The 22965-nt window shown below is 33.4% G+C and overlaps 3 protein-coding genes across 3 annotated transcripts; all 3 read left to right on the forward strand.

Moving 5' to 3' along the window:
• The first annotated feature begins 2919 nt into the window (after positions 1-2919).
• On the forward strand, positions 2920-6764 carry LOC108322037 (multicopper oxidase LPR2). The gene is made up of 3 exons (XM_017553982.2): positions 2920-3280; positions 4857-6314; positions 6509-6764. Exons 1-3 carry the CDS (start codon positions 3077-3079, stop codon positions 6560-6562), a joined length of 1716 nt encoding a protein of 571 aa, XP_017409471.1. The 5' UTR covers positions 2920-3076; the 3' UTR covers positions 6563-6764.
• Positions 6765-8540: 1776 nt separating this feature from the next.
• LOC108322071 (phosphatidylinositol 3,4,5-trisphosphate 3-phosphatase and protein-tyrosine-phosphatase PTEN2A) lies at positions 8541-16310 on the forward strand. Its single transcript, XM_017554036.2, has 13 exons — positions 8541-8746; positions 9276-9816; positions 10362-10463; positions 10546-10602; positions 13373-13438; positions 13771-13947; positions 14056-14142; positions 14268-14332; positions 14403-14479; positions 14990-15036; positions 15177-15307; positions 15399-15468; positions 15601-16310. The coding sequence occupies exons 2-13, from the start codon at positions 9367-9369 to the stop codon at positions 16144-16146; spliced, it is 1875 nt and encodes a 624-aa protein (XP_017409525.1). The 5' UTR covers positions 8541-8746; positions 9276-9366; the 3' UTR covers positions 16147-16310.
• Positions 16311-20243: 3933 nt separating this feature from the next.
• On the forward strand, positions 20244-22469 carry LOC108322039 (cyclin-D3-1). The gene is made up of 4 exons (XM_017553985.2): positions 20244-21041; positions 21143-21344; positions 21505-21635; positions 21821-22469. Exons 1-4 carry the CDS (start codon positions 20472-20474, stop codon positions 22106-22108), a joined length of 1191 nt encoding a protein of 396 aa, XP_017409474.1. The 5' UTR covers positions 20244-20471; the 3' UTR covers positions 22109-22469.
• The last annotated feature ends 496 nt before the right edge of the window (positions 22470-22965 follow it).

Raw genomic sequence — 22965 nt, forward strand, 5'->3', positions numbered from 1 at the left:
ACAAATAGATGAATAATTAATTTATGTAAACAAAAAATGGAAATGTGTTTGGATTACACACTGAAACAGTGTAGACTGATATGTGATTTTTCATTTATATTCTCTTTTAAATTTTAATTTTTTTTAATTTCATCTATGTACATGCTTACATGATTAACATGTAATTTCTCTTGGTTATTTTTATTACGTTTTAATATTTTTATTTGGTCTCTTCAAAAGTTAAAATATTATTTATGATCTCTAGATAACAAATATCTTGTAACATATATATTATTAACCATGATTAATTAATTATGTCACTTTGATAAATTAATTAATAAAATATAATGATATTTTGTTATATATATATATATCATTTTTATATAAATACGTTAATTTTATAAATTCAAAATTGTTATTATATAAAGTGAGCATATTCAAAAGGTCATGTCTATTGATTATATTTGCATATAGAATTTAAATATTATTTATTGCATTGTAACCAAACTTGATAATGATAACTAATGTTAATATAATCAAATCACATACATTTTTCATGAAATGTATAATAGAAAAATTAAGTGAAAGTGATTTGTACACTTATATTTTTAACTAATCATTACTCAATCTCAATGAGATTAATACAATAATTTTAATCTACATAATATAATTGCTAAATAGTAAATCATATATTTATTAAATAAAATATATCTAAAAAACAATATATACATACACAAAATCAAACGTAATCAAACGTAAAACACAAAAATGATTAATTCTCACTAAACTAGAGATTTTTCAGAGTATAAATTACTCACATGATCAATATGCTTATAAAAGAAGAGTCTTAATAAGACAATTTATCATTATGAAATTTGTTCCTAGGTATTATGTAAACTTGTACTATTTCTTTAACAATTAGAAACTTAATATCAATGTATTTTTACTTACTTGAGTTTTTATTGTTATCAAAATGCAATATAACTTATTTGTTGTCAACAGTATAAATAAAATAGTATTTCAATAATTTTTTTCATAATACACAACCTTATAACAAAAAAATCTAGTGACATTTATTGATTTAATGTCTCATACTACAAATTTTATAACTAAACAAACAAAGCCGTAATAATTTGTTTGGTATTAGGCCAAAAATACCACCAACTAACATGAATCTTAAACAACTTTTCATCATGGGACAGAATGATTTATTTAAAGTTTAAAATCTTAAATTTTGTGTATCAGTATTTTTTAATATAAACATCTCATAATATTAAATTTTAAACTTGTGACCTACACTTCAGTTAACTTTTAACAGATAAATATTAATTAATAAGTATTTATGTTTTATTTTATTAATAGGTCAATAAATACTTCACTTATTACGAAAAATAAATAAATGTCTTGTTAATAAACTTTATAAGGTAATAAATTAGATATATTAACTAATGTAATAAATAAATTTCTCATCTATAAACTTTATCGTGTAATAATTTAAATTATATTGAGAATTAATCTTTAATAACTCTTTAGTATACTTTTCTTTCGTAAAAAATATCGCTTTTAAAATAAAACTATAGTTTTTCTTTAAGTATTTTCAGTGAAAGATCTTCACTTGAAATTTTACATATAAGATTTTTTCTTTTGCATGACCTCTCACTAACAAAAAAGTTATACCTTCACATAAATAAAAATGTAATGAAAATTAAATTGTGAGAAAAAAAAAGACTTTAATACTGCATAATGAGATCTATAATTTTGGAAAAATTTAAGTGAGATTTTATACCTTATATGCGACACAATGGGTAGTATAAAATATTAAAATAAAACCTTGCACTAAAAATGCTAAATATCTTTGGATGACAGATGCCTTTGTCTTAATAATTAAAAATATCGTACACGATTACAAGATTATTTTAATAATTATCAAAAGAATAATGTTATTAAATATTAAAAAAATATGGTTAATAGTTATAAAAATACGTTTTATTGATTTTTATAGAGTTATAATTGATTAAGACTTAAAAGTTTATATTCTAAAATTGATAATATTTAACATAAATAATATTTAATTATTTTAATAATAAAATATTTAAATATAAATAATTTTTTTATAAAAGAGTTTTATTTTTTTAAAATATTATTATCTCTTTAATAAAAAGACTATGTAAATTAACAATTTTTTAATAATAAATTACGTGTCATTATTTTATTAATTTGTTCGAATATAATTTTAAAAAATATTTAAAATGAATAATCATCCAATAGATTTTGTAAAAAGATTGTAAATTAAAAGTTATTAATAAAACACTCTCCTTAATAAAAACAAGTTGTTTTTCATATATACTTTAGCCACTCGTGTTTATTTTAAACTGAAAAATTATAGTGCATTTATTTTATTTGGTCTTCCAGTCACTATCCACTTATTAGGTTAATAAATGCATTTTTCATTGCTTAATTAAAGTGCATTAATTAGGTCAACGTACTAATTAGGCTGGAAAGTTAAAAAAAAAAAACAAAAGAAATTTAAAACGATAAAGATATTGCATAAACGTATAGCTGTATTTTCACATTTGAACTAAGTGTTATTTCCATACCCCGCCCCGCTCCCCACTTTTCGAAGTAATGCAATTTTGAAGATAATAAGACTATTTCAGCGATTTTTTTTAAAGACATGTGTTTGTTAGTTATTTATATGTATAGAAAATACTTAATGCAACATGCCATAAAAAAGAATTCACGAAAAATTAAACATGACTAGTGTAATTAATTTTTGATATAAGAAAAGGTGTAAAATGGTGAAGTGTGACAAGAGGGAGGGTAAGAATATGCATCGTTGAGAATAAGAAAAAAAAAAACTCATATCTCAGTTGTGCTTACAATGACCCTCGGATTTTTTTTTTTCAATATAATTCCCAAACAAAAGTGTTGCTTTCATTTTTCTCTCCAGGTTCGCACGTGGCTCCGGCACTCACAATGTTGCACAATACAAAATCTCCACCATCAGACATTAAATATCTACCCATTTTGGCCATATAAATAGAACCTTTCTCCCCCTCCCTTTCTTGCTCAATATCTGTCCATTTCTGAAACAGTCATGGACAGAACATTGCTCTTCAAGTTACTCACTGTTGTTGTTCTTCTAGGATGTTCATCAGCTTCAGATCATTTGGTTAATGTCTCCAAGTTGGAGATGTTTGTGGATGAGCTTCCAGATATGCCCAGAATCCATAGTTATCGTGTTTTGAATGGTGTCCCAAAATCCAAACCTCTCAAGATTGGGATGTTCAAGAAGAAATGGGTATGTGTGCTTTTCTTTTTCCCTTTTCAGTTAACCAACCATTGAACTCTGAATCTAAATTTCTTTACCTTTGTTATTCTTTGTTCACCGGTTTCGATGATTTCTAGACTCAGACCATCATGTCCTTCCAATTCACAAATAGTTTTTTAAGATTAAACTTTCAAAATTTCAAACCCTTGCTACAGTGAATAATGTTTTCCTCACTTGGTGTGGTTCGCAAGTTTTGCTATCATAGAACTGTTGTCAGATTAACTTATTAATAGTTGATTTATTCAAACCAATAATTTATTTCATTGTCAATTTATTCAAAATTTACAATTTTTTTGCTTTTTGTTTAATCAATGTGTGGTATTTTGTATTCTTTTTTCGGAGATTGGATTTTCCTAAGTAATGATACAGTGATAGTATAATCTAAATTAAGATTGTCTGAAATCTGTTTTAAACAGTCCAAGTCTACGGTCTAGCTTCAAATTTACAATCATGCTAGCATTAGTTATTCATTATTTGTTCATAAAATAAGTATTGGTCATTCTCTTCCTTGTTTTCTGTCAACTTAATCATCTCTACCTTCGATTTCTTTTTTGCACAATCAGGTCTTACTCCAACTTCTTTATGAAAATTGAAATTTTCTTGGATTTCTACAAAAATTTGAATGATTGATCTTGGTGTTGCAGATCCAAGATTATTTGTTTTTAGATGGCTCCCTGTTTTTCATAAATGGATATGTTCAAAAGTCTACACACGATAGGCAAATTTTTCTCTTCCCCACAATTTCCAATCAGAACTGTCAACGCATGCACTCATTGAAAGTAACACAATCTGTTCACAAAATTGTCGTTTATTTTCTTGTTTCCGGGTTTTCTTTTTTTTCTTTGTGCCTTTCCCAACTCAATGCTGCAAATAAATGTATACCTTTTTTAGTCGGTAAAATGACTCAAACTATCTCCATATGAAAGACCACTTTGTAAAGGATGCTCTGCTCTAGCATTTCAATGGTCCCTTTTTTTCTTCAATAGAACCTTTTAAGTGCCATCCACTCTGGCCTTGACATTGATAATTCGACATCCACTGCCAGTAGTACTGTCTTCTTTACCACACAATTCTCAGCCTTAAGAACTATACTTTTAGGTTCATTAATATTCCTTTGGATTTGGGTGCCATCTCCTTCAAACCTTTTTTTATTAAGGAAAAGTAAAATATCATTATGCGAGTGCCATTTTCTAATGGGCATTATTTAATTCACATCAATGGACGTGAGACTCTGAAGATTAGTCAATATATAATTCCGCAAAGAATTGGTTCCCAAAGCTTTGAAAGTGCCATCCACTCTGGCCATGACATTGATAGCTCAGTATCCACTACCAACAATGTCTTCCCGTTCACACCATTCTCTCATTCTTAAGGAAATTGTTTTTTTGACAATTTTTTTTTAGACAACATTCTTAACTTCACTGTTGCAGTTTGTCAAGACAATTGGTGTCATGTCAGTGTTCTAGACTTGGATCATTCATAACATTAATATTGTAACCACTTCTTTGTTTTGACTAATGTAATGTTTACTATTCTCTTTTTTCAGAAATTTCACAGGGATCTTCCTCCAACAACAGTGTATGCTTTTGGAAAAACCAAGCACACAGCAACGGTTCCCGGTCCAACTATCGAAGCCCTTCACGGGGTTGATACGCACGTGAGGTGGCAAAATCACCTCCCTTCAAAACACATACTTCCGTGGGACCCAACAATCCCTACAGCGATTACCAACACCACACGTGGCATCCCCACAGTGGTCCACCTCCACGGTGGCATCCACGCGCCCGAGAGCGACGGAAGCGCGAATGCATGGTTCACTTCTAAGTTCAACGAAAGGGGACCTACGTGGAGCAGGAAAACTTATCACTATCCAAATAATCAGCACCCGGGGAATCTATGGTACCACGACCATGCCATGGGGTTGACCCGAGTCAACCTTCTGGCTGGCTTACTTGGCAGTTACATCATCCGCGATCCCGTCGTGGAGGAGCCGTTGGGGTTACCCACGGGTGACGAATTCGATCGACCGTTGGTCGTCTTCGATCGTAGCTTCCGCACCGACGGTTCCATCTATATGAGTTCCATCGGTAACAACCCCGATATACACCCTCAGTGGCAGCCAGAGTATTTCGGCGACGCCATCATTGTCAACGGCAAAGCGTGGCCGCGCCTCACAGTACGACGTCGTAAGTACCGATTCCGCATAATCAACGCCAGCAACGCCAGGTTCTTCAGATTTTTCTTCTCCAACGGCTTGAGATTCACGCACGTGGCGTCGGATTCGGCCTACATAGAAAAACCCGTGACGACAAACGAGACTCTGGTGGGGCCATCTGAGATCACAGACATCGTCGTTGACTTCTCTCAATCTAAGACTAACGTCGCTATCTTAGCTAACGATGCAAACTATCCTTACCCTTCTGGTGACCCCGTTAACCAGGCTAACGGCAAGGTCATGAAGTTTATCATTCTACCCGATCAAGAAGTTGACACGTCACGGCTTCCTCGACGATTGGTGGAATACCCCGTCGTGGATTTATCCAGTGTGACGCACACACGGTACGTTGCCATGTACGAGTACGCGAGCAAAATCGATGAGCCAACCCACCTGTATCTAAATGCAAAACCGTTCGATGCACCGGTAACGGAAACCCCGAGGGTGGGTTCCACAGAGGTGTGGTATGTGATAAACTTGACGGAGGATAATCACCCGCTGCACATTCATTTGGGTTTGTTGAAGGTGTTTGATCAGACGGCGCTGGTGGAGCTTGAAGAGTTGAAGGAATGCATGAAAAAAAAGAACGACGCAGTGAAGTGCAACCTGAAGAAGCACGCACGTGGGAAGAAAGTAGTGGTGGGAGATCACGAGAAAGGGTGGAAGAATGTGTTCAAGATGATACCTGGGCATGTAACGAAGATTGCAGTGAGGTTTTCTTACCTACACACCAACGCATCCTATTCCTTTGATGCAACCGCAGAACCTGGCTACGTCTACCATTGCCATGTAAGCACGCACTCACTCACCATTTATTTTGTTCAGTATCATGATATTTTAACAATTTTTTTTATAAGTGTCACGTGTAACTATTTTAAAACGGACCAATTATATAAAAGTTGTTAAAAAAAATTGTTAAAAATACATTTTTTTTTTTCACGGTTACTACAGGCATAGTCACTAATAATGGTGCATTGATGCAGGTATTGGATCATGAAGACAATGCTATGATGAGACCCTTGAAGCTCGTCAACTGATCATCTCTCTCGACAACCTCGTATCTTTAGATTTACATATATTTGGTGTGATTTTGGTGACACACACTCAAGTGCAGTGGCTAAAAGTTTAAACTTATTTTAAACAAAATGTATTTTCTAGAATTTATATTAGACCACCTTTAAATGCTTGGAAATATCAAAAGTTGTGTATTTTAAATACATGTTCATCTGGTTTTGTTCAGGTTTTTGAATTAAACAAGTCTCTACCTTGGTAGATTGAACATTTCTTATTTTAATATATTCTAATATGTATTTATTTATTATGGGTTAAAGTAAATTATTTAACTTTAAGATTAATTATCATAGCAATCAGTTTATGAAGTCAATATGACAGACATTAGTTCGAATATATGTACTTTAAACTGATGCGAAAGTAACTTGGCTGTAAAAGTTAACACTATTTTTTCTTTATCTAGAACGATTATTATTATTATTTTTAAAATTTTAACTTTGCATGAAAAACAGTTTACTTAAAGAGATAAAATTGTGATTTTTGGTATTGCAAAATGATTTGTTTTAGGCAATAAGGAAAAAAAAATTGGTATTAACCATTGTTATTGCTTTAATTGGTTTAAATTAATATTTTATGTATAAAAAAATTGTTTAGGTAAAAAATCCATGGGTGAAGAAGAGAAAAAATGACGAAACATTGTAAAGGTGTTTCTTTTTACACCCATTCACCAAGGTTTAATGATCCAATAAATTTGGGCTGATTATAGGTTTTATGGAGGTACAGGAAGAAAAAAAGGCGGCAGGAAGAAACTCCCTACAATAAGGCTACCGACAAAGAAAGGAGTGGCCCACAACACAAGCTTAGTCTATCTCTTTTGGGCTTCTATGTTTTAATGATCCAAAAATTAAAATTATATTAATGGTTGAAAACAATTTCCTTTATTTTTTTTTTGCAATTTTCAGTTAGCACAGATATAATTAAAAATAAAATATATAGAAAAAAATTTCCTTTATTTATTCTCACTTTTTTATATTTTTGGAATACCAAGATTCTTTGAAAAAAATTCCTTCCAAGATTTGATTTTAATCTATCATAAATGATTTAGATAAATTCTAGAAAGTCTATTTTGACTTATTATACTATATTAGAAATATTTTAATAACATATTTTCGAACACGCTTCTTTGGCACACTGGTGTTTTAATTATGAATTTTGTAAATCTCTTTTTGATTCAATAATTTTTATTTATGATTTTATAATTTTAATAATTAATAAAAATAATGGCAATAAAATCGTATAAAAAAAATCAACTAACACTCTATTATATTTAGAAGTTTGATAAACAATTTATATGAGTTTGTGAAACTTATTTATAATTTTTATGAGTTTTTAAATATAATTGATAAAAGTTAAAAAAAATACAATTTTTAAATATTATATTAAATGAAACTTACATTCTTGTAATTTTAAATAAATAATAATACTGTTTTTGAATAAAATATTTTTTATGTTTTATACATTCTGTTAAATAGACACTTATTTTTATTATGTTTTTTAAGAAATTTTATTTATGCTGCAATTTATTTAGTTTTATGTAAATAGTTAATATAATATTTTGAAATAAATTGAGAGAAGAGACTCCCACTCACTAAAAATATAAAAGTAACAAATATTGTGTGTTAAAAATTTAAAAGTGACAAGTAAAAATATTAAAAAAAAACTAAATGTTTATTTCAAAATTAAGAAGGATATATCATCACCTATTCGAAATAAATGCAATACACACCTTATGATTTGTCAGTACGAATACTTCTAACTTGTTTTAATAAATTTCAGGTGAAAATCATGATAGCCATTTGAATAAAAATTTAATTACTTATTAAATTTTAAGGAAGAGAAAAAAATTAAAAATAAAACACAATTTTAACCATTTTTATGCAAACACCTTTATAGTTAAAGAGTGAAAATTATAAATAAATGTCCCTGAAATCGTATAATATATCATGGTAAACCCAGAATACCCCTGGACTCTCAGCAACCGTTTGATTAAAAAGTCTTTGACATTACAGTGATCATCATTCATTCGTGCATGTCAATCGGTATCAGCATCACCTTCCTAAATTCAACTACCCGTTCCCTTCTCTTTCTTCTTTCTTGAAACCCTAATAAACTCCTTCGCTGCTCTGCACTTCCCTTCGATTCCGCTTCCGGTAACACAAACTCTTCTTCCCAGATCTGAAATTACTTGTTTTAGCCGTTTCTTTCTTTGTCTCCAATGATTTTACGTTTCTTAAGCATGTGACGCGACTCCTTTTCCGAATTCCAATCCACGCTTAATTGTTCAGTTTTTTTACGTTGTATTCCATCTTCATATGGTTCACTTTAGTTGGAAATTGAAAATCACGAGGTTCAATTGACGAATATCATTATCCTGAAATGCTTTTAGCTAGATTTTAGTTAGGGACCTGACTGAATCTCTGAGAAGTGTTGGAAGTGTTTCCTAAGGTTTCCGGGATAGCTTTTTAGGAAGTTTCCCTGTGCAAGTAAAGTTCCAGAAAACTGTTATGCCAAATGTGTGTGGATTTGATTTTAGCCATTACTTGTTTATGTATACATTTTCTCTCTTCCACCCAGTAGCATGCTGTTATGATCGATCTTATTGTTGAGTACAAAAGAATGATTAAATGAATAGGCAACATATCAAGAATAAACATTATTTGAATTTTTTGTCCTGTGCAGCTTCGACCAGTAAGATACTGTTGGGCCGGGGCCATCTAATGATAGAACTTCCAATTTTTACATAAATTGCTGTTGCTATTTTAGTAATCAAATGGATTCAGTGCCTGTTAATGTGTCTAATTCACATCCTATCAAAGATCCACCCACTTCTTCTCCTGCTAAAGAGCGTGATGGGCAAGCTTCTGCTGCTTCAGTTTCTGAGCAAGATAATTCAGCACATGAGACACCTTCTATGCCATCCCCACCAGGCATATCGTCTTGGGCCAAAAGCTTGAAAATTTCTCAGTCATTTTCTCGCTCCCAAGATGACACATCAGGTGGAAATGTTGAGAAATCAACTTTTGCACGTTTCACTAGTAATCTGGGATTGAGGCTGTCTCCAAAGTCTCCTGTATCAGATGACATTTCCAATGAAACTGCTGCACAATCTAATTTGTTTGGAAGCATTACGAAAGGCCTGGTTGACACTTCTAAGAATGCCGTGAAAGCTGTGCAGGTTAAGGCACGCCATGTCGTTTCCCAGAATAAACGCAGATATCAGGTGATGTTCGTGTTCAAACTACTAATATACTTTGTGTTTATTATTTGTAGAGCTGATTTTCACAAAGTCTTACTCATTTTAAAAAAGAAAATATTGTTTCGTTTCTGCAATTGGGAACATTGCTTCAATCCCTTAATAATTGGTTGCCGCTTATCTTTGGGAGCCTATTTATGGATAACTTTTGCAACTTAACAGCTATATGTAATACAGAATCAAAAGCGGTCCAGCCAATTTATTTTTTTTCTTTTTTAAGTTAGATATCGTAGCTGGTGTTGAGTTTATAAGGCCCTGAATTTTGCAGACATTTGCTTATTCCCAGTTATAAATATGTTATATAGTTTAGTGTTCTGTACGGAGAACATATTAGTTGGTTGAGAAAACCGTTAGTAGAATTTTATTATTTAACTGTTGTTGTGACTGGTGAGTGCATTGAGTTTGAACTTTTGTATTTCTTTGCTTCATTCTGAATTGTATGTTCCCTTCTCAAAGAACCGGGTTGTTGCATACCCATGTCCCTTTTTATACTCTTTACCTTTAATTTTCAGGAAGGAGGTTTTGATTTAGATATGACATATATCACTGAGAACATCATTGCAATGGGATTCCCTGCTGGTGACATGAGCTCTGGGTTTTTCGGATATGTTGAAGTGAGTTAAAATTCTGTATGTTTTTTTAGAACTGTCTTGATCTTTAACACCACCATTCTGACTATCTAAAATTGTAATGCAGGGATTTTACAGAAATCATATGGAAGAAGTGATTAAGTTTTTTGAAACTCACCATAAGGTAGTAAACACACTCTGCTGCATGAAGTTACTCAGTGTTATATTTATGCCTTTGCTGTAGTTTATGTATAATACAAATCAATGTTGTAGTGTACGGAATGTTGTTTTTGTTTCATTTATGTCTATTCCATAAATTATTTGTATTTTATTCTGAGTTTAATTTGGTTTATTGGAAGTGAATGCTGCCTATGAACATACAATCACCCCGCCCCTCTAGTTAGGCATGGATTTAGCTCCTGTAGAGTAAGGTGGTTTGGGCTCAATAGTTGAGAGATTTTAATTTGTCTGTAGTTTGTTAAGATGTACACACATTTTATTATACTGTGTACTGTATACCAGTGGTTATAACTGCATTTTATTGTCTGCAGTGCACTCTTTCACTTTAGAAGAGTTAAATCTTGCTGGGCTTATTTTGTTAGTAATTGGAATATAACCTAGAGGACAGATGGTTGACCACTTGTCTCGGGGTCAAAGGTTGTAAGTTATCCACAAGAAGGCACACGAAAGTGGCTGTGGTGGTAGGGCGGAAACAGAGTTTGTCTGAGTTGCATACAGAAGGTGTGCTGGTTTGAGAAGGATTATTTTTGGTAGGTTAGTTCGAGAAAAGAGCTGCGGATGAATATACTTCTGTTAAGTAAGTTGTAAGGCGAGTGCAAAGATGTCTGTAGGGGCTTTGCCCAGGGAAATATTAGTTGCGTCTTTTACATTTCTGTTCTTTTTCTACTTCTGTTGACTTCTTTTCATGCCTACATTAATGCTGGTTTGGTCAGGGAGAAAAAATTGTTGGGAAAGAAAATTATAAGAAAATGAAGAGAAAGAAGTCTCCACTATTTTAGTTGGATAGAAGGTGAAAATAAAGAACGAAATATTTTTGTTTGAAGGACAAAAATACTCTCAAGTTGAAAGAGACATGGTCAGATAGGAGAATTTGAGGGATTTGATTGGAACTCTAATGAGCTTACATTGATTTATGTGTGGTCTTCTCATACTGGAGAGAAAAGTTTGAAGGTGGATCCCACACCTTCTCTTCTGTTCTTTTTGCTGCCAAACATGGAGAAAAAAAAATATCATGGAATACGTGTTTTGTCTCCTTTTATTTCTCCTCTATTACTGCTATTCCAGAGGAAATCTAAATTTCTATAGAATATCCTGTTTTTACGCTTCAGTGCTGGGTTCCTATCATATTCTCTGATAGCTTAGGATATGTAGAGGGAACTTGTTTGCTCTTGGATATGATTTGGATTTCCCAGGCCCTTTATTGTGCTCACATTTCTACAATAAAAGGTGATATTAAGCTGCTGAACTTATCTTATACAGTTTTAGCTATTTTAATTTCCCTACTTTAGTTATTGTTGTTGATAATACCATAAGATTGCATCGTTGAATTTGTGATAAGATTATTAAGGTTTATTAGATATAGGCTGAAATTGTGTTGGAATATTTTATCATTGTTATTCTTTTGTTTTATTAGCTGTACACATGAGTCCTCTAGAAGTGTCTCTTGGGTGAGAGGATTGCATCGTTTTTAAATAAGGAGAGCAAAAAGGAGAGGTATCTCTCAATCTCATGAATAATATCTAAAAAGATTTGGCCTTTAATCAAGGCAAATGGTCTTGTATGATCGATGTAGCCAATCCTGCCTTGTGGGATAAGGTGTTTATGGTTATTGTTGTTGTATTAGTTGTACATAATTAGGGCAATTAGGTTAAACCTCTTGGAATATTCTTTCCCTAAACTTACAAGTTGGTATCATAGCACATGTCAAGTTGCATCATAAAATTCAACACAACCTTATTTGTTGTGCCATTCAGCCAGTAGTCCAGGTTTGTTTGTTGATCCTAATTCTGAAAATCCCTTCATTCATCTTTATTAGAATCCCATTCAGTGGTGTTTTTTGGCCTCATTTTGACCCAGTTTGATTTCTGAGCATCTCGTCTATGGTGGCTTTCTGAGCATCTAGGTTGTTTTCGTCCTAAAACCTCACTTTTGTGGCTTACTGTTGTTGTTGAGTTTTTCTTGGGGCTTTCGTGTGGATGTCGTCTAAAACTCCTTTGTCTACCACGGTTTCCACAACAGGTTCAACTGACATGAATCCAGTGGTTCTGGATCCTCAAATAGTTGTTTTGTGACTTATTAAATCTATTTCACTACAACATTTGTCGGTTGTAACGATTAACTGTCAGACATCCTCAGTAAAGCTCTACCTGGACCATGGAATACATTCGTAGCAAGCCGAATATATAGATACAACTATACAACTTGTATGCATTGGCTTGAGGGTGAATGTCTATATTACATTAATATTTTATTGTTTAGATTTTGAGATATAGGTTGAAATTGTGCTAGAATATTCTATTGGTTTGGTTTTAGTTGTTTCCTTTTACTAGCTGAATATAATCCAGATAATGTCTGATTGTCTTGCAGATCTTGTAATATTCTTTCTCTAATTATGGGAAACCTTTTGTATAAAATTTCTCTCTCCCTCTCTCTATAAGATAGGCTTGTACTGAGAGACTCTCCTGAGCAATTTTCTGTCAAATGTTTATTCCTTATCTGTTTCAAGTATCATAAAATAGTCTTTATTATTACATATTAGCACATGCCTCTTATATTTTCTTATTCTGTCTGTTTCATATTTTATAGCTTGCCAAGTTTCAATTGTATGGTGTCTCTTTTATCAAAAGGCCTCACAGTTTGAAACTTAACGAGCCTTTTTCCTTGCTTATCATTTTCTTGTTTAGTTTTGCATTTGACTTTTTTTCTGTGTGCAGGATAAATACAAGGTTTATAATCTTTGTTCTGAGCGGTTGTACGATGCATCATTGTTTGAGGGGAAGGTGATTTCTAAATTTTCATTCAAGTCTTTATTGAGACAATTGTGATAGACTTGCTTAAGGGTTGTAATTTTTATTTATACACCATAAACTTTTGATCATAAAATCGACATACCACTTTAATTTTAACCTTCAATTTTGGATAGTAGCGTTGAGGTTATCTTTTCTTCAATTAACAATTCATTCACATCCCATCTGCTCGTACTTCTTGATCATGATGCTAGACAACCTAGATTACTCCAAGTTTTTTTTCTGGCCACATTATATTTTTCATGGACCTTATTTGAACAGCTTCTTGTATTCTTGCATCTGAAATTTGAAATTTCTTCTTTTAGGTGGCGAGCTTCCCTTTTGATGACCACAATTGCCCGCCAATTCAACTAATTATATCCTTCTGTCAAAGTGCTTACTCATGGTTGAAACAAGACATTGAGAATGTTGTGGTTGTCCACTGCAAGGCTGGAATGGCTAGGACAGGGTTGATGATTTCTAGTCTTCTATTATTCTTAAAGGTAAAGAATTTCTTGGCATTTTCTTGAAAATATGATGAATGTGCTTGATATTTGCACTTTCTTTCTTGTGCTTTTTTGTTTAGATTTGATGACTAAAATATACTGCAGTTCTTCCCAACGGCTGAGGAGTCGATGGATTACTATAATCAAAAAAGATGTGTTGATGGAAAGGGACTTGTTCTACCGAGTCAGATTGTAAGTTCTGCTCTGCAATGGGTGAATTAGGTCAAAATTTGGAGATTCTGGAGTTATTACTAGAGTTTTAATGTTTTCTTTGTTAGTTATGCAGTAATTTCTTATGGTTTTACTGTATTCTGTAGAGGTATGTCAAATATTTTGAACGAGTCTTAACTTACTTCAATGGCGAAAACCCTCCTGCCCGCAGGTATTTACTGGCCAACATGTGACTGTAGCATTTACTTGTCTTAATATTCATACTGACATCATATGTACAGGTGCATGCTTAGGGGATTCCGGCTTCACAGATGCCCTTACTGGATTAGGCCCTCTGTAACCGTCTCAGATCATAGTGGTATGCTTGACAATCTTGTACTAAAATTTCCCTTAAAGTATACATGTAGTCCTTGACCATTCTATTTTTAGATTTATAAAGTCATCTTTTGTACTGGTCATTCAATTTGTCCTTCTTTCTATTATGGTGTGTTTTATATATAATGTTTAGCTCGATGTTATGCGCACAGATCTTTTAGTATGAACTGAGAAGGCATATCCTCGTTAGGATTTTCATCCGATGACAAGAGCTAAGTTTTTGTTTCTAGGAAAGAGTCCTGACTGATATAATATCACGGAGAAAGTCCACCTGTTTATGCATGTTCTTTCTTTCTACAATGCGGAGGAATTGTTTGCTTTACTAGTTATGAGTAGTGATAACTAGATATATATTTGCATGACATTATGACCTGCTTTGTTTTTGTCAAGAATTTTACTGCAGCTGATCCCTCTGAAGGTTTGTAATGTAAGATCTTAGTGTCTGACAGACTTCCCTGTTTGATGTCTACTCTAACCCATTTCTGATGTGTAGGTGTGTTGTTCTCAACCAAAAAGCATCCGCGAACCAAGGATCTTATGGTGCGTTTCATTAGTAATATGACATCAGTGTTTCAAATATTTGATTGAATTGTTGTTCCAAAGTTATGTTTTTGTTGCCCTCCCATCCCCTCCCCAAGTATGATGGATTTCTGCGTGACTAGAGATTTCACAATTTGCAGCCAGAAGATTTTTGGTTCAGTGCACCAAAGAAGGGAGTGATGGTATTTGCTTTGCCAGGAGAGCCCGGTCTTACAGAGTTGTCTGGGGACTTCAAAATTCATTTTCATGATCGCCAAGGAGATTTTTACTGGTATTAATTAATTTTCATTGTTATTGATCACTTCTCTTCGGCGTTGGTCTTAATGTTGGATTGAAATTTCTTGCTCTTTTCACTCTTTTAGTTGGTTGAACACAACTATGACCGAAAATAGAAAAGTATTGAACACTGGTGATCTTGATGGCTTTGACAAGGTAAGTTTTGTGGTTATTGGTATTAGTAAAAAAATTTATCTGGCTTCTGTTGAGTTCAGCATTTCCATGTCTATCATTCACAATTGGATCTTCTCATCAACTCTATTTTTAATTGATATGAACTTCTGGCAGAGAAAATTGCCTTCTCCAGGATTTATGGTTGAGGTTGTGCTCTTGGACCATAATGCCAATGTAGTAACTTTGCAACCTAAAACTACTTCAACGAAATCAGATGAGAGTTCAAGTAACAGTCCTACTGGTCCTGTGCCAGTGGAAAGGAGCACCCCTTCACAGAATGCAGTCAAAGAATCAGAGAGTCATAATGATAAAGATGACGTATTTTCAGATGGCGAGGCAGAACAATCTGCTTCTTCAACAACCAAGCAAAAAAACGCACCTTCTGAAGCAGTTGAAACTGTTAAAAATGACACCAGAGGCTCCGACTCCGACAGAATTTCAAATGAAATTGCAAACTTATCGCATGCAACAGAACAAGTTTCTTTGGGAAACAAGAGCTCCTCCACGTCAATTCATCACGCTAGTGAGCCAAGAAGTAATGTTGACAGTAAAACAGTGTCCAGTATCGAGGTGCCCAGTGCAGAAAGTGAGTTTAAGGCCATGGCTGCAGATACTTCTGTTTTTACCTTTGGAGATGACGAAGACTACGAAAGTGATTGAACTACCTCAATGTGTCTTTATACTTCGATTTTTGTACATAAAATTGCTTGCAACTTCCACAGCAATATTTTGGTCATCCATTTGTTTGTTTGTTTGTTGTAATGATAAGTCTGGATGCTTCACTGACTTAATGCACAAGTTACAAATAAGATTATTCAGTGTTATTTGTACGAGTTGGCCCCTCCCCCGAGTGATACAGTCTGCATTGGATACAGAGTCCAATTTAATTTAGAATACTTGCAAACATATATCTTACTCTTGCATTTGACTTCTACCTCAGTATTATATCTGTCAGATTCTCCTTTTTTTCTTTTTTCCGTGAATCTATTCTTCCCTAAATGGGGTGTGCATTTATAATTTATCTTTAGTATGGGCAAAATAAAGCTGATATAAGCAACCCTTTTCACGGTTGATTTTGTAATACTTCCAATTGATATAAACATAAATTATACATGCGATAATTATACGTTTTTATTTGTCAATAGATAACTATCTATGCCTGTGATGACCTAACAATGTGTTCATAAAAGGTAATCAATATAATTATTTTATGAGTTAAAAAAAAATAAATGTATATTAAGTGTGGACAAAATTAAGGTATATGTGAATAATTATTCACTTTTTTAATTGTGATTATTTCTTTTTTCAAAACCAAACTGTAAGTTCCAAAGATTTATCTTTTGATTCGTACCATCTAATTATTTGAAAATATATTAAATAAATTAAATTGATAACGTTATTTATAACAAAAGTACGCATTGCTGTGAGAAATTACTTCGGCTAAAAATAAAAAGTAATAAAAGTTTATTTTTTTTAGGGTTTAATTTATTATCGTGATAACATGAGATTGGAAAGGTTGCAGCATTGTCAGACAAACTTTTTAACATTTTTTAAATAAATTAGACGACAAAAAGTAAAATTAAAATTTGTAACTGAAGAAAATTCCAGGGAAAAAGAAAGCCATATATTATCGTAGTGTTGGCGCAATAATGAAGATTAGAGAATATGTTATAATAAATTCTGGATCTTGTATGGACGGATTAACCTTTTCATAACAATGGTATCAAAGCCTTTGTAACGAATCCATTGTACCTACTCCTACGATTGGGGAGTCCCAAATTCAACAAGTCAATAACATTAGAACTTGAATTATGCAATCTAAGTCTTGAATATATGAAATTAATCCAACTACAAAAGTGAAGCAAAAGGAGCATGGAAATAGCAAGATTTGGTTATTTTTCTCCTCGGAAATGCAGTCTCCTCAGCAGATCATTAACTAATGATGCGAACCAGCCAGACATTATCAATAGCAATGCTACCCAATAGGAAATCATGTCACCGCTTGGAATAAGGCTAAGCATGGATGCACTGTAGTTGAATGACATGAAAAATAGCAACCATAGCAAAGGATATCGCAAAGGGAAGCCAGACGTTAGCCAAATGATCATATGAAAAGAGGTACAATATCCAATGCTGTTGCCCAGAATAAACAACAAAAATGTTCCTTTTGATTTTGTAGCCACGATAGATTTTCCAGCACTGTATTGCTCCGTGTCTTCCTGCCACACTCCTCCAGGGGGGCTAAGCACAGCCTGATAGGTTGCTGTTATCATAAGTGCAGCTACGGTTACCAGTATATTACGCACATCATTTCTAGAATCCCTGTTAGGTTTGTATCCGAATAACTCCCCTGAATTTGACACAGTTGATGGTCAACTTTGAGAAGCTCAAGCACGACCTGAACATGGCCATTGGCAGAGGCCAGGTGCATGGCAGTAAACCCATCTTTGTTGACTTCATACACAAATTGCTTCTTCAGTTCCAATATTTTTTGTACGAAAGAAATATCTGAAACCTAATTTTATATTTATAAATATTTATGATGATTTTAATTTTAAATTACTTTGTACTAAAAGTTGTTCTATATTATAGATTTTGATTCATGCTAGTGAAGATTGTGCAGAACAGAGGGTGGGACAATTAAACTGATTTTATTTAGTTTTTTTTTCTTAATTAAGTTTATAGTATAGGAATGTATTGTTTATATATAAGTTATATAAAATTTTATTTTAATTAGAGGTGGTTGAAAGTACTATATTTATCAATCGTGATTACAATATTAGATACAAAAAGTATCATACGTAGTTAAGACAGATATAGTGTGTATACTTTTTATATTATATCGTCTACATCGTTAGCGATAAAAAAAACTCCACAAAATAATCCATGTAAAAATCCCCAAACTATTACCTAATTTGTTATCATGATTAAACACCGTCACTCACACACCAAAATAAAATGGAAATTTTATACAAAGTTATCATTAAGTAAATCTAAATTAGCTGCATTACAGAACGAAAGATTTATGGAAATGTCTTAGATAAAAAAGTAACCTAAGTGTGAAATATATCAAATGGTATCGACATTCATCATGAAAATATATTAATATTTGAAAAAGGCTAATCAGTGTTTAAATTACAGACTAAAACTATATCACTTGGGTTCGGATTAATGGACCCGAAACTTTTGAATGACCAAAATTACAACGCTGTTTCTTTCTTCATCTTTTCTTTGTTTTTTCTTTCTTTTTCTTTTCTTTATGCACGGTCGTATATTCCTCATTAAAATTAAAATATAAAGGTAAAAATTATTCCTGCACATGATTTTTTTAGATGGTACAATTGAAAAAGTATTTTCGAATCTATGAACACGTTATAGAACGATTTCGAAATGCATTTAGAAAGTATATTCTGATATATATATTTTAGAATATATTTAAAAAAAAAAACTCTTTCAATATAGGTGTTATAGAAGGTATTTTCTCCTTCCTTCCTCATCCTGCGCTTCTCCTTTCTCTCCCATTTTTCTTATTCTCCTTTCTCTCCCTCTCTTTCTTTTTCTCCTTTTACCTCCATTTTTCTTAGCGAGGATAAAACTGTCATTTTATCATGTAGTAAGAAGAAGGGGAGGTGCAGGAAGAAGCAGTTAACCGACGATAAATCATAAGCCTTTTTTGTATTAAATATTGGGCTTCTTATATATGAAAATCATATATAAGAACTAGGTTAAAATCATAAGCCTTTTTTGTATTAAATCATGAGCCTTTTTGTATTAAATCATAAGCCTTTTTTGTATTGTATATATATTTGTGAAAATATGAGAACTAAAATAGGTTAAAATTTATGTATGAAAAAATTTAATAATATATAAAAGAGTAAAAATTTGGTAAATTCATTACTCATGAGAGTTAACCCCTATCTTATTAATATTACTTAATTATTTAAATACACACTAGAGTAGGGAATGGGCTGGTCAACAAGGCCCGTGTTGCATCTGTTAGATGTGAGGCTTTTACTTCTTGCAGTCTCTTAAATTTTCAAATTGAGAATTTTACTTTCCCTGAGGGTTTCTTTTAGATACATTTCAGAATGTTTAGAATAAAACTTTCGAAATAAAATTTTGATAACAAGTTAACGAAGACAGTACTTATTGTAAATAAAATTAGGCTTAATGAGGTGATAGATAGGTTTAGTAGAGTTAACTGCTTATACAAGCTTATAAATGCCAAGGGGACAATAACTTGTAAACTCTATCATACACCTAATTTACCAAAACTCTACTCATTTACAATATTTGATTTACGTTATTCATTTAGACACTTTAATGTGTGTTTTATATCTATAATCCATAGTTTAGGAACATAAAAAATTGCCTAATTAATTAGAAAAATGTTAGTTTAGTTGGTTGACTGGCATAAAAGATTATGCAGACACTAAGGAAGCATCTTGATAATAAGTAAAATCATTGCTAACTAAGAAAAAAGTAATGGATGATGACAATAATGAGATTGTTATCATGCATTGATTAACAAGTGGATTAGTGTTGCATGAGGAAATTGAATGAGAGGGAAAAGTTTGTGAATAAAAATGTGCGAAAATTTAATTTGGCAGTATAAGAAGTTGGTGTGATGGGTCCAGCTCGGTGTGTGTGCCGTTAGATTTATGCAATTCTGCCCGCCAACTAAAGAAGAAAACCAAAAGCATAATAATGTATTAATATTGCTATTTTGATTGATTTTTTGAAGAAATGTGTGTATAAAAGACAAGCGTGAAACCCACTGAGTTGAAGAAGAATCAATCTCTCCCTTTCACCTTTCTCCACAGCCTACCACTTTTGTTCTTTCTCTGCCTTCATCTACTCTCACATCTTCACTCACTGAGAAAAGAGAGAGTGAGAAATCGAAAAAGGGAGTGATGGGTGTGAGAATGAGTGTTTTCTTTTTATAATGAACAAAGGAGTACACACCCTCTTCTTCACTGAAGAAGATGGCAATCCAGCAACACAATCACCAACTACAACATAACGAGAATGTCTCATCTCTCCTTGATGCCCTTTACTGTGATGAAGCAAAGTGGGAAGATGAAGAGGAGGAGGAAGAAGAAGATGAAGAGAGTGATGTCACAACAAACAACGATGCATGCAACGGACCTTCTCTTTTCCCTCTGCTCTTGTTGGAGCAAGACTTCTTCTGGGAAGACCAGGAACTGAACTCTCTCTTTTCCAAAGAGAAGCTTCAGCATCAACAACTTTACGGCTATAACATTGATGCTAATAACAATAATGATGCTTGTGACAGTACTAACAATAATGTGCGTTTGGACCCTTCTTTCTCTCAGCCTCGTCGTGAGGCTGTGGAATGGATGCTCAAAGTCAATGCTCACTATGGATTTTCTGCTCTCACTGCAACACTGGCCGTTACTTACCTGGATAGGTTCCTTCTAAGCTTCCATTTTCAAAGGGAGAAGCCTTGGATGATCCAGCTCGTGGCTGTCACTTGCATCTCTTTGGCAGCAAAAGTTGAAGAAACTCAAGTGCCTCTTCTCTTAGACCTTCAAGTGGGTTCATCGCAAAACTTTGTTTCATCTGAGTGTTTTTTTAATCGTTCGTCTTAGGTTGATGTCTCATCAAGTGTTTGTTTATGATGTTATGTTTTCAGGTGCAGGACACTAAGTATGTGTTTGAGGCAAAGACTATTCAGAGAATGGAGCTGCTGGTGCTGTCCACCCTCAAATGGAAGATGCATCCCGTGACCCCACTCTCGTTTCTAGATCACATCATAAGAAGGCTTGGATTGAAAACTCATCTTCACTGGGAGTTTCTCAGGCGCTGCGAGCATCTTCTTCTGTCTGTGCTTTTGGGTAAGCATTTAAGAATAATGACTATAGCCCTCACTATTTCAGATACCATTATTGAGTTGACTTAAGACTTTTAACTTTTCCATCAGTACAAAGAACGAATGAAGATGTTATTGTGTTGATTTTCTCATCATCTAGTATGTGTGTGTTTTCTTATGTGTAGATGCGAGATTTGTTGGGTGCCTTCCTTCTGTTATGGCCACTGCAACAATGCTGCATGTTATAGACCAGATTGAACACAGTGGTGGGATGGAATACAAAAATCAGCTTCTGAGTGTTCTCAAAATTAACAAGGTTAGTGCCTAGATAAGGATGTCAAGTGATAATGTTTGTTTATCAACATTGCTCCTAGTCCATGATTACGATTAAGAACACGATTTGCATGAGCATGTTAGATTAAGAGTAAATAAAAGCCGACAGTGTCATTAATGCACATAATAAGCACGTTATTTGATCCTAGTTACTGTGCATTTTAACAGGAGAAAGTAGATGAGTGTTATAATGCTATTCTCCAACGCTCAAATGGCAATAGTTATGGTCATAACAACAACATTTACAAACGCAAGTATGAGGAAATTCCAGACAGCCCAAGTGGCGTAATTGATGCTGCATTTGGCTCTGATGGTTCCAACGATTCGTGGGCAGTGGGGTCATCACTATATTCATCACCAGAGCCTCTGTTCAAGAAGAGCAGAACCCAAGGACAACAAATGAAATTGTCACCACTTAATCGGGTCATTGTCGGAATTGTTGGCACATCTCCTTGATACCCCTTTTTCTCTCTTTCTTCCAAAACCAAAATAAAAGAATGTCTTATATTTATTTACTGTGGTAATTAATCTTTCCATTGATGTTGCTAAACTATAGTGCCTTCCCCTCTATGTACCTCTTCATTTCCAACAATGTCCCACATTTGTCTACATCTAGCGAAGAGGAAGAAGTGGTCTCAGAGGGAAGAAGAGGAGGACAAAGTTGGCAATGAAGGATGGTGACTATCATCGGCTCTCTATAATATATATTTCAAGCACTTTTTTTTAGTTCAATGGGTCTCATATAGACCATACCAAATTTGGACATATTTATATCATATTTTCTATAATAAATTGGGAACAATTTTGTTCATGTGTATATGCTCTTATTCACTTCCCTGTGTGCTTGAATTGAATGGTTACATTACACTATAGAAGGATGGATAAGATTCAGAATGGTCCACCCTAAGTTTTTTACCATATGTTATATCTTTTCTCATTAAGTAGTTTTGTAAGGAAAAAACCAGTGAGACAGAACAAAATGAGAAGGGTTTTTGGGCAGATTAAGAAGAGGGTTTGTTTGCATGTGAAGGGAGAAGTAGTTTGTCGGCCAGTGGGGTTTTTGGTCATAGGGGAGGGGGCGGGTTTCTTGATTGGGGGATTCAGTCTTTTGACCTCGTAACAAGGGCCAAACCCTTGGTCTTATTATATTCAACTCGCCCTAATAATCTACTATAACCTAACCCCTACTTACTCAAAAACTTCTTCTACTGCTACTACTGTTCATTGTTCATCAGGCCTAGTAGCTAAACCTACAAGCACTTCGATAAGGGCCCTTGGTCTCATATGTCCCTACTTAATTATACATGTATTTT

This window comes from Vigna angularis, chromosome 3 (genome assembly GCF_016808095.1).
Source record: "Vigna angularis cultivar LongXiaoDou No.4 chromosome 3, ASM1680809v1, whole genome shotgun sequence".
Lineage (NCBI taxonomy): Eukaryota > Viridiplantae > Streptophyta > Magnoliopsida > Fabales > Fabaceae > Vigna > Vigna angularis.

What these genes read in the sequence shown, in the direction of transcription:
- LOC108322039 (XM_017553985.2), top strand. Translation starts at nt 20,472, where the DNA reads ATGGCAATCCAGCAACACAATCACCAACTACAACATAACGAGAATGTC. An exon ending in CTCTTCTCTTAGACCTTCAA is followed by an intron (nt 21,042 to 21,142) that starts GTGGGTTCATCG and finishes TTATGTTTTCAG; the next exon opens with GTGCAGGACACTAAGTATGT. An exon ending in TCTTCTGTCTGTGCTTTTGG is followed by an intron (nt 21,345 to 21,504) that starts GTAAGCATTTAA and finishes TCTTATGTGTAG; the next exon opens with ATGCGAGATTTGTTGGGTGC.
- LOC108322071 (XM_017554036.2), top strand. Translation starts at nt 9,367, where the DNA reads ATGGATTCAGTGCCTGTTAATGTGTCTAATTCACATCCTATCAAAGAT. An exon ending in TTTTTGAAACTCACCATAAG is followed by an intron (nt 10,603 to 13,372) that starts GTAGTAAACACA and finishes TTCTGTGTGCAG; the next exon opens with GATAAATACAAGGTTTATAA. An exon ending in GTCTTCTATTATTCTTAAAG is followed by an intron (nt 13,948 to 14,055) that starts GTAAAGAATTTC and finishes AATATACTGCAG; the next exon opens with TTCTTCCCAACGGCTGAGGA.
- LOC108322037 (XM_017553982.2), top strand. Translation starts at nt 3,077, where the DNA reads ATGGACAGAACATTGCTCTTCAAGTTACTCACTGTTGTTGTTCTTCTA. An exon ending in GGATGTTCAAGAAGAAATGG is followed by an intron (nt 3,281 to 4,856) that starts GTATGTGTGCTT and finishes CTCTTTTTTCAG; the next exon opens with AAATTTCACAGGGATCTTCC. An exon ending in GCTACGTCTACCATTGCCAT is followed by an intron (nt 6,315 to 6,508) that starts GTAAGCACGCAC and finishes GCATTGATGCAG; the next exon opens with GTATTGGATCATGAAGACAA.